Consider the following 11,772-nt stretch of genomic DNA (forward strand, 5'->3'; position numbering starts at 1 on the left):
CTGATCCAATAGAGGTTCTACAGACACCAGCCTTGCATATTGAAACAATTATGTAAATTCACAGCTTTGAATCAGTTTGGATAGTCGTGGTAATTGTTTAAATTAAAAAAAAAAAAAGATACTGTATATGTAGGAAAAAATTGTGGTCATTCTACAGGTCAGATTCCCTCAAGTGTAGCCTTTCCCTTGGGCAGCATTCTTTATCTGTGCCTGTCAGGTTCAGTAGGATAAGAAACATGGGTGGCAGCAGCCGCTCGCCCCCTCCTCACCCCCCCCCCCCCCAGGCTGTAATGCCTTGGTGTGTTTAGAGATAAACATGTCCTGAGTCTATTTGTAGCAGGACATAAGTTTTCTCTCCTTTCTCTGGAAAGCTCTTTGAGGGTGAGGGGACTGCAGCGGGTAGAGTTATTGAAACAGATTCTCAGATAGTTCTGACTACTCTTGGACTCACTGTTTGGTCAGGGCTGACCTTGAACACCTGAAGGCCCTGCCTCCATCTCTCAGGTGCTGGGATTCCCTGTGAGCACGTGCATCACACTGACGATGGAAACTTGTTAGTATCCAAGTCTGCGGTGCTTTACATTGCAGAGTAAGAGGGGCTGTGGTAACATGGCCCTGTTTGAGATAAAAAGATCCATAAAGCCCTTCTCTTCCAGGTAACTGGGCCTCAGTGTCCCACATTTGTTACTTATTTCAGGCCTGTCTGATTGTGAGCACACCAGTGGCACACACTAGTCTTTGCTGGACACAGGGATTGCTGTGGAGATTGCTGATGGTGACGAGGAAGAAGAAGATAAAGAAGAGGACAGTGCAGACCACATGACTGCCAGATAATGGGACATTCAGCATTGTGAATTGCTAAGGAATGCTTACCACTCCTTTACAGAGGAGCCACGAGAGTGTATTACCTTTGCTGCCCCTCATAATTAGTTGTAAGCTATGTATGGTCAGAACTGGTAGAGTAAAGAAAGGATAGGGTTGTCACAGACCAGGCAGGTGAATTGGTGGTCTTTCTTTTGGAGGCTGTATCCCGGGAGGAGGTGGATTCTGTGGGAACAGATCTTTGGACCTCACTTAAGACGTTGATGTGTTTGTGAACACGTAGCTTAATTTAGTAGCTTTTGTGGAAGAGACAGGAAGGAGAAAGTGCATAGGTGAGTGAGTATGATGTCATTGCTACCTGGAGAGTTGAGCTACTGGTGCTGCATTCAACAGGACTACAACATGGAAATTACAAATTTTAGGCCTATTTCAAAACTGTATTAAATTTTGAGGCAGGTCTTATAGTCATCTGCTGAGTGGTGAGATTACAACTCTGTGAGCCACATCACTGCACCCAGAGAGAGCTACAGTTTTTTGTGTAGAGATTTATGCTGCTACTTTTCTGTAACAAACAAGGGCTATGAAGAAAATGATTAGCCATAGCGGGAAGAGTGTCTTTGGAGATGACAAATGTGAGATGGATGCTGCCTAAGTGCCGCAGCAGAGTCAGCTGTCATCTTGGACCCTGATGCACATTGGTGCATGCCTTCAGGGCCTCATGGTCTCCTCTGAGAAGTCAGTCAGGGCAATTCTGATACCATCATAGATTCATGTTTCTTCTCTTTCTGAAATGGCTTTTGTGGCTCCATTTTATGTCTTGGCTTTTAATGTGTATGGAGGTGAAATAAAGGGCTTTGCCTAAGTTGTCAGAAAGCAGTTGTCTTACAGAAGCACATCCTGAAGGGGGCGGGGGAGAGGATGTGGTGATTGGCTTTTGCACCTGTAGGCATTAGTATCCCACTTCCCAGATTTGGTAACCGGGAAACGTTTACTTCTTGGTAAATAATTGTCTCTTAACAGGCATTTTAAAAAGCAGCCTTTTACCCTCCAGCTGATGTGAATGTCAAAAATAATTGCTCCCACACTGCCATGTCCGGTGTGGCAGAGGGCAGTGCTCTGCTCTTCTTTCTGAAGAAAATATTTGGTTTACTTCATCCCATATTTGATTGGCTGCCTTGGTTTTCTTTCCAGGCAAGAAATACTTGATAGTAAATTATCTGTAGGTGACTAGTGACTAGAATAGTTTTCATCCTTTTTCATGTTGTGGTGAAAAGGCTATTGTAGTAACATGTTTAAGATGGTGTTTTCAAATATCTATTTCCTCAAAGAATACTTACTGAAAATGAAGTAGCTTGTGGCAAAGCTGTTTCTCTTTCCAAAGAACTTGAACCTAAAAGATTTTTGAGTTGCCTTAAAGTGTGTGCCCTCCTTCTCTCCGTCCTCCTACGGCTAGGGATACAGGCAAGTGCCACATACCTGTTTTGATGTGTAATCGTGATTTGTTTTCTGAGACAGGGTTTCTCTGTGTAGCCCTGGCTGTCCTGGAACTCACTCTGTAGACCAGGTTGGTCTCACACTCAGAGCTCCACCTGCCTCTGCCTCCCGAGTGCTGGGATTAAAGGTGTGCGCCACCACTGTCCAGCTTGGTGTGTGATCTTTAGTTAGGTAATTGTGTGATCTGGTTTCTCCGTCTGGCTGTGGGCAGTTCTGCAGAGCTTCCTTTCCCTGAACAGAGTCATCGAGACTTTTCATGAGGTTTCTGTAGATGCTCAGAAGCACGTACAGAAAGAGCCATTACCTTAATGATATCTATAATTTCATATTTATTACCCAGAGAAAGGTTTTGTTTTCACTATTAAAAGGTACTTGCTTTGTCATCAATGTGTTTATATATTCATTTACGTAGCTAATTTTTTATTCAGTGTTCTTATAAAGACTTATCTTTTCCTAATTTTTTTTTTAAAAAAAACCTTCCTTTTTCTTTTAAAGACTGTGTGTATATCGAGAGTCGGCGGCCAAACACACCGTATTTCATCTGCAGCATCCAAGACTTCAAACTGGTAAGCATTTTCCTATGTTCTGACACGCCCCCCCCCCCCATCTCTCCCCCTCTCTTTATTTAGCTCCTCAGGCTGTCACTTGATTGCTTCTCCTGCACTCCTGGTGTGACAACCAGTGTGGGCCAGTGCTACCTGCCTCTGGGCTGTGCACCGAAATAATGTAGCTTGTCTTGTCCACTGTGGTAATGCTTTTCTGCTGTGAAACAGGGTGTTTCTGAAGTCTTTACCTGCTAGTCGCTGTTGTCACAGTTTCAGAGAGATCCTCTTTAGCTTCTGAAGTGCTTTCTTTTCTTTCAGCTGTTCTTAAGAGCCTGAAACAACTTTAGTGTTTGATGAGTAGACAATGTAAACCAGATACTGGTTTCTGGGGGCACTGGAGTTCTGCTATGATGGTAGGTATGGACTATATATCTTGTCCAGTTTTAAGGGTCTCCCAGGAGCAGAATTTAGGAGAAGGGAGTTTAGCTTAGGATTAAGGCTGTCTTGATGGTGCTCCTGACAAAATCTTTGCTTTTAGACAGCGGGCTTTTAGACACATTTTGGGCTCAGAATAAATCCCCGGGTGTTTGTAAAACAAACACGCTCAGGCCATGTGAGGTGACACATACATTTAATGCCAGTGCAGGTGATTGGATCTCTGGGAGTTCCAGGACAATCATTGCTTCACAGATAGACCCCTTCCCTCCCCTTCCTTTTTTTCCTAGATCAGTATTGTGTAAATGTGTGTACCTCAACTTCAGAGTTAATATTCTGATTTTTTTCAAAGATTTCTCTTATGAGCAACAAGGTTAAATGTCACTATTAATGTGTTTGCCTCACACAACTGCTGTGTAAGAGAGTGTCGAAGCGGTGTCCTGGTGAGCCACTCGTCTGAAATGTTTTGATCTTAGAGTGGGGTCCCTTTCCTCCAAGGCTGAGAAGCACAGCCTGCAGCGCAGAGCAGTCCTAAGCCTGCAGCTTTCTCGACTGTGTTACATTTGTACCTGTGGATGCCTCCTTTCCCAAACACCTCATTACCTGAGAGCGTTTCTTCTCATACACATGTTTGATATTTCACTTCAGAGAACCAAGACAGTAAAGCGGGTCAGCTGGGCATTTCTTTGTAAGACTTGTTCTTACTAGGCTACTTACAAGTTCCCTGCTTTTGTGCAAAGTGGCCTTGCAGCTTCGTCTTTTAAATCAAATGGTTTCTATTTAGTATTCTTCCCAATACAAATTTTTACCATTTTTGAAAATGTTTGTTCTTTATTATATTTTTCTTTACAAAGATTTTTTTTTACAGATACTGCCTAATCCCTGAACTTTGGGAGGTGGCCTTGTTTCCAGAAGAGTTTTATTTTGGTAGTGGTGGCAGCTGCTGCTCTTTCTGTGTTTGCTATCTGTGTATGTGACTTTGTTGAAACAAGTTCCAGTTCACCGTGGAGAATATAGCTATGAAATAAAATTATAAAGAATTTTCTTGCCGGGAGGTGGTGGCGCACGCCTTTAATCCTAGCACTCGGGAGGCAGAGGCAGGCGGATTTCTGAGTTCGAGGCCAGCCTGGTCTACAGAGTGAGTTCCAGGACAGCCAGGGCTACACAGAGAAACCCTGTCTCGAAAAACCAAACAAAAAAAACAAACAAAAACCCAGATTCTGAGCCCCTTTGTATTCTCTCTCTCTCTCTGCCTCTGTGTGTGTGTGTGCGCGCGCGCGCGCGTGCATGCGAGCGTGTGCACAAGCATGTGTGCAAGTGCGTGCTCACGTTCTCACCTTCATGTTTCAACAGCATCTCTTACAGAAATGTTGATTACAGGGTGGTAGTGGCTGTTCTGGGCAGAGGTTCCCGCGGAGGCACGGTAATTGTCTAGGGTGTTAACAGCAGTCCAAGCTGAAGCTTCTGCAATATGTATTAAAGCATTAATGCTAACTGCAAAAGCACGCGGGACATACATAGGGTGCAGCATGCTTTGGTTCCTTTTAAAACCACAGTCTTTCTTGTGTTTCTCTTTGAGATTCCCTATTCATTGAATTTTAAGAATGTTATAGATGATGAGATATTTGCTCCTGGGAGAAATATAGTTTTCCTCCTTCCTCAGTTCTGTGTGCTTCTTAGGAAAAGATTGTAAGAGGTGAGTACAATCAAGACTTCTTCCTCTGGCTTACCCAGGCTATAAGGGAAATGGACAAGCTGTGGAAATATGCCTTTTTTCTTTCTTAGGAGAGTTTTAAAATGAAGAGATTGGAGTTGAATTTGCTCATAGCAAACAACATTGCAAAACAGAGCAATGAAAAATAGCTTTAAAAATACTTAGCTTTGAGGTATTGCATGACGCGATGTTTTTCTCCTTTGGTTTGGGGTTATTCTAAGAGATGTGCTCCCTCAGCATAACAGTGCCTGTAGTGTGGTAGGGCTTGGAGTATAAGTAAGGTGTGTACTGAGACTGTAGGAGCACTGTGTGATACAGTAAAGCCAGGAAATTGAGACCTGAGGTTAGAGCTGGGTGCTAGTCAGTGAGACCAGAGTAATTGTGTATTGGGTTCTGAAAGCCTTGGGTAGTGTTTCATGAGCTAGCTCACTGTGTGAAGGAAAGAGTGTTTGGATTTATGTGGAGACCTGGGTTGTTTTCTAGGATTTGCTTTGGTGTTTCTCCAGAGTCTGTGGTTTAGAGCATGCCAGGTTATGTAAATAGCCTTTCCCTTCATTCTCAGAAATGTCCAAATCTGTGTAACTTTTGTGGCCATCTTGTCTATGGGGTGAGCTCAGTGGCCTCTGCTTTAGCAAATGTTACATCATTAGAACACACAAGGCTCTGCCGTCTACACTGCCAGGTAAATTGACAGCCCACACTCTGACACAGCTAGACGGAGACCATGGTGGTGCAGTAGGTTCTTACCTGAGCCAGGTCTTTGAAGGTTAGGGCTCCTTCCCCTCTCCCTCCTCTCCATTGTGTTTGGTTTGAGAACAAACATCGGAGATTATTAAAGAAAAGCAAGAACTCCCAAGAATGAAGAGTGGGAGGGGCTCCAAGGGAGACATACTCTAAAGAAAGCATTATCAGGGGAAGTAAATTATGTGTTCTATTGGGAAACGTTGATTCTTTTATGCTATATTCATATAATTAACTTATTTCCAAGCCAAGAAAACTAGTTTTGTTTAAGTATTGAATTAGAATTGTTCGTGGAAGAAGCAGACAAAAGTGGGGACTCAAGCAAGAGAGGTGGAATGGACAGCATGTGCTGACTGAGAGGCAGGGGGACGGCAGGCAGTTAAATAAAGATGCTCTGGGCTGTAGTTTTCAGAACAGATTTTAAGCAGTGAATTCTCCTTGCAGTGCTGATGATGGTGACAGGACTCTAGGCCTTTGTTGTCCTGGCCTGAAAATATGAATTTCTCTGTAAGAATTTGGAACTAGGGAAACTGAGGCACTATGCTAGTCAGCAGAGGGCAGAGCTGAAACGGTGAATCGGGAATTGCTTTTATGATAGCAGAGTTGGAACCAGCATGAGCTAGTCAGCCTCCATGAGCAAGTCAGCCTCCATGAGCAAGTCAGCCTGCATGAGCAAGTCAGCCTGCATGAGCAGATGAGAACAGAAGACAGAGGATGCTGGTGTAGCCACTTGCTTCCTCTACGGTCTCCCAAGACTCACTCCTTTCCACTAGCTTCTAGATTATTCTGCTCTTCTGGAAAGGATTGGCCCACTTGGGCTAGATTGAATAGACCAAAAAGACCTGAATAACATCTTCAACTCTTCCTTTTGTTGCCCTTCCAGAGGGTTCCAAGGTCACTTTATGTGGTCTACATTGATGGTTTTATTCGTGATCATCAAGGTGTGCTTTATCCTAGAATGCAGTTGGAAACATTCATGATCAGCCCTTCCACTAGCATTTGTTGAGAACTTGTTCTGTGTTCTTTGTTGAGCCCAACCAAGGGCACTGAAGAAGGACAAAATATTGTTTCTTCCTTCAGCAACCTTACATTCTAATTGTAGAATTTTCAGTGTTACTAATCATCAGCCATTTTTGGAGAACACCAGATAGGATTGATAGAGAGGAAGACATAACTTTTTTGTTCTGAAAGAAACACTTGTTTTTAGTAAAAATATTACTATTCTATAATCTCAAGTCTTAAGTATAAGTGAAATAATTTCTACCTAGAAGTAATTGTGGATTCTGAGAAAGTCAACAGTGCGTTGCTGAAGTGTGTTTTGACTCATCATTCGGTACCAAGGAGTTCCTGTTGCACAGACTACCAGTTGTTCGTTTATACCTAGAGGAGTACTCAGAGATGCTCTGTTAATTCTCATGGGAATGCTGTGTGAGTTCTTGTTGCCATCATCCATACTTTAGAAAAAAGTGTGGTGTGGGTTTCCTAAGATTGGGTAATTGTAGGATTATTTATACCCAATCGCCGTCTCCGGGAAGGATTTATAATCATTGCGGAGAGTACTTTAGGTTACACTGATTCATTATAAAACTGGAAAACTCATTTTTAAGATTAAACCTTGTCTAAATATGCCTTAATGTCATTAACAGCATTCCAGTGACTTGTTCCGTGAGTGACCTGAACTGTGGGGGGAGGAGCATGCTGCTGCATTTTCTGTAGACCAGGCAGCAGCCATTCTCATGGCTCTGACTATGGAACAAGCAAAGACTTCAAGCTGCTAGTTCCTTAGATCACTTCACACCCTGCGGTGTATTTCCTTGTTATGTCTGAGCTGCTTAGGGGGACATGGTTGAGATTTCTCTTTGAGCTCTAGTACCCAGAAGCCATTCCAAAAATTTGTTGTTGCCCATAGTTTTTTATTCCCCAGTCTCATGACAGTACAGCAGAAGAGAGCTGCAGCCAAGGTTCATATCAGTGAATTATCAGACTTCTGTACTGTATACAGTTGCTTGAATCTTACTTGGCTGTTTGATTGTAGCATAGAATATACAATGGTTACTCATTTTAGTGGTAGGTCAGTATCAAATTAGAGCCTTCTTTTCAGTGAGATGGGGTGGAACCAGAAATCTTTATCAACCTGAGCTTGTGTAATTCAAAAATTGGGGTGTGTTAGTCTGGGGCTAGATGAATGTTGTTAGACTGAGTAGGTTGGTATTTTGAATTTTGACTTCACGTTTTCTGATTCTCATGTCTGTTCCACTAGTTGCTACCTTTAGTGATCTTAGTTGGGATGGACATATACCTTGCAAGTAGGTCATATTTAAATGGAAAATCAAGAATACAAATTGTCTAGGATAGGGTCTGCCCCCCTCAAATGTTGGTGTTCTGACATTATTTTTCTCCTTATGTTGTGATTAGTTTTCCTTATTTGTTTAAAAAAATTTGTTGTATAGTACTTGTACATAGTTAAAGAAATGTAAAGAAAATTAATTGGTGCCAAACTTCCTCTAGAGGCCATACCTTTTTTTTTTTTTAATAAAGATACCTGTCCTTGCTTTTTAAATTTTTTAAAAGGTCCTTAGAGATTGGGATTATGATTATATGGTAACCAAGATGTGCAGGGCTGTCGTCTTAGCACATGTAGTTTGCAGTCAAGAGATGTGAGCTGGAATGAAATTCTCTTGTGTGGAGTTGGGTGAACTTAGTCAAGGACTGTTGGCTGGAGTGTGGATGCCAATTTAGAAATGGACAGAGAAGTATCTCCCTAAGTAAAAATCAAAATGAAGCGTTGGGAGTAAGGCTCAGGCTCACACATTTCCTCACCCCCAGGTCTGTTTTCACTGCCAGCAATGGGCAGGACAGTCTATTTGGAGCTAAAGCTTTAATGGTGCATAATTACTTCAAAGCTGGATAATTCATTTTCTCCCAATTTAGTTGGATTTTAGGACTCTCAAGAAGTAATTGAAGTTTTGCTTAATTGTATGTATTTCTTTAAAATATTTACCTCTAAATATAATTTACTGAACATGTTATCTACGTGAAAATTTTCAGCGTGGAAAACTGCATATTCTAGTTGTTCTCAAGGAGTTTATGAAGTTCAAGGCAATGATCTTTCGAGAAGTCTACTGTATAAGAATATTGCTGAAGCCTTGTTCAAACGTGATTCCTTATAACTGGAAATTTACAATTTGTATGTATATTTGGATATTTGTATTAATAATCAACTCAAATGCTGTCAGAAAAAATTACTGAGAAAATGAGAGGGGCTCAGATACCATCTGTGCTTTCTGAATGATATGAACAATAATTTGTCTTTAAGAGACTGGCTTTCCTCACATGCTTCGAATGGTATAATGGCTTGGACTGTTTATCTATTTAAAACAGATGATGCAAAGTGTTGAGACTTGCTCTGGTAGGGTTTTAAAAAAGTTGAAACTCATAATTCGAATGGAGGATTTGATGTTTGAATTTGATTTCTGGTTAATTGAATTCCTGACAGAAGAGATTTAACTATATATTCTGTTTTACTTTTGGTTTATTGTGAAAAAATGCTGACTGCACTATATACCGGACTGAATTATACACAACCGCATGTTCTACTTGGACTTCACTGTGCCCTGTAGTCATGGAGGTTATGGCTCCTGATACCATCTATTGAGGTGTGGTAGGAAGGAGAGATTCCACCAAGAATGGGTTAAAAACAAACAAACAAACAAACAAACAAACAAACTACATGTAGCAAGGCACTAACAATGATGTAATAGTAAAGCTTGCTTGATTAATTCTTAAATAACTGTATACAACAGGTTCTTATAAGTATGTGAATCCTGTGGAATTTGTTTTAAAGATCATTTAGCACCACATGAAATTGGAGAAGTTGGGCCTTTTTGTGCCATGTGCGCTTGACTACTTGGAGGGTGCAGTGTGGTGCTGTCTGAGGGTCTCCTGTGCTTAAGGGACAGTCCTGGCTTTCAGAAGTTGCTCTTTCTCTTTCTGCTGGTTTGAGTGTTTTTAGGGTTTCTTTTTAAAAATACTTCTAGTACTTGTTAAGCTGATTTGTGGGGGGTGGTTTTGAGACAGAGTTTCTCTGTTTAACCTTGACTGTCCTGGAACTTGAACATGTAGACCAGGCTGGTCTCAAACGCACAGAGATCCACCTGCATCTGTCTCCCAAATATTGGGATTAAAGGCATGCCACCACCACGTGGCTGCTAAGCTGATTTTTTTTTGTTGTTGTTACTGGAAGAAATGGCTTTCTTGAACTTGATAGGGGTTGCCTGTTAGCTAATTCTCCCCTTTGGGACATTTTGAGGAAACTAAAACTCCTATGAATACACTCTGTTTTCCTTCCTGTTTTAAGCTGTTGTCTATCCTTCAGCTTTACAGAATTAGATGAGGAACTTCCAGGAGGTGGCAGGACTTCTCTGTCCACCTTAACAACTAGCAAGCGCACACCTCATGCTCCCAGCATCTCTCCACAGAAGCTCTTCTGAAAGCTCAGTGTGTCTGTCTGCTCCCGGTTCTCTCCCGTGTGTCTGATACCGTGGAATGTCGCCTTTGTGACGAGCCAAGCGTGCCACGGTTACTGTGCTTTGGCATTGCTTTACATCTTGACTTGGTTATTCTGAGGGGCACACACCATACTCTCAAGGTGGACCCAGGTTAAAATACCGAGCCAGAAGGGCGGGCCATACAGGTGTTGATACTGAAATTAAAAAGCAGCTTTGACTAATGTGGAAAGGTTAACTCCACTTTGGGAACAAATTTCCAGTGGCTTTCTGCTCTTTACGCATCCTTGCAGACACCTGCTTGTGTGCTGAGTGCCCCTCGTAACCAGGATGGAGGTGTTGGGCACCTTAACTGAAAACTCTTTTCTCTTTTAGGTCCACAGCTCCCAGGCCTGTTGCAGATCTCCAGCTCCTGCTTTCTGTGACCCCCCAGCATGCTCTCTGCCGGTGGCACCACAGCCACCACAGCACCTCTCTGAAGCCGGGAGAGGGCCTGGAGGGGTAAGGAGAATCCCGTTTTTAAAAGCTTATCAGTATTTTATATCCCTTAGGGTATAAAATAGGATATTACCTCCCTTCCCAGAGCCCCTTTAAAGATGTGCTGTATGCTATGTGTTTTTAAAGAGTACTAAGTACACACACGAGGAAGCACAAGACGGGACTTGCCTTACCCCTCTAGGACAGTTCCAGAAGTTAGGGGGTTTGGTGGAGGGTATTTTGGCACCAGCAGAGAGCATGCTGGGCTGCTGCAAGGAGCAGGAGCTGGCAATCAGCAGCGAGTATGGATGTTGGCAACTGAGATGGGGGAAAAGGGGGTAAGTTTAAGTTCAAGCGTGGAATGTGTCTTTCCCAAGGCTCATTTGGGACTCCAGGCCCACAAATCTAAACTTTATGGCCACTGCCCTCTTCGGGGCACCTTGTAGAAGGCCGTCCAGAAACAGTGAGGCTTTTTCTTTAGTCCTAGTCAAAAAGCCCTGGAGTGGCTGGGGCTGCGAATGGTGCCCCTCTCCTGGCTACACCTCTGTGATGGGATGAGCAGAGTAGATGCATGAGATGCAGCAGGATGCAGTGGTGGTGCCCAGGAGGGCTTTTCTAAGAGTTGTAGGTTCCCATTTGTGGACAGTGTGCACACTTGGTTTCCTTCCTCTTCCCTTTTGGAGGACTTTAATAGTAACTTTTCTAGAAGACGGGTGTTTATTGTTTTGACTAGAGTACCCAAGACTATCACTAAAGAAGCCCAATTAGACTGAACTAGAAAATAGTGCAGGAGGGCAGCCATCTTACATATCCTTGGGCAGTACCAGGTACTGTCAACATGTGATCAGTTATTTAGGCACAGTACGGAGTTTCTGTCCTGTCACTAAGAAGAGTTCTCTGTGCAGCTGGTAGCATTCGGACATGTTTTGTAAGGAGGATTAGAATCCAGGAGCTGTACACTTTTGACGTGTCAATATGATACAGGCAGACACAACGTGCATGCATCCTAAAATCAGTGTCGAGAATGTGCTGTGAGAAG

The 11,772-nt window shown here is 42.7% G+C and overlaps 1 protein-coding gene across 15 annotated transcripts in view; it reads left to right on the plus strand.

Moving 5' to 3' along the window:
- Rere (arginine glutamic acid dipeptide (RE) repeats) overlaps positions 1 to 11,772 on the plus strand; it is a 340,456-nt gene that overhangs the window by 147,201 nt on the left and 181,483 nt on the right. For 13 of the 15 annotated variants that reach the window (XM_006539136.4, XM_006539139.3, XM_030253746.1 and 10 more), the window contains 2 exons: positions 2,812 to 2,882; positions 10,632 to 10,757. In XM_006539136.4, the coding sequence (XP_006539199.1) occupies positions 2,812 to 2,882; positions 10,632 to 10,757 (197 nt within the window). The remainder of the gene's footprint in view (positions 1 to 2,811; positions 2,883 to 10,631; positions 10,758 to 11,772) is intronic. The other 2 variants (XM_006539143.3, XM_030253750.1) reach the window with 1 other exon arrangement.

This window comes from Mus musculus, chromosome 4, assembly GCF_000001635.26.
Source record: "Mus musculus strain C57BL/6J chromosome 4, GRCm38.p6 C57BL/6J".
Taxonomy (NCBI): Eukaryota; Metazoa; Chordata; class Mammalia; order Rodentia; family Muridae; genus Mus; species Mus musculus.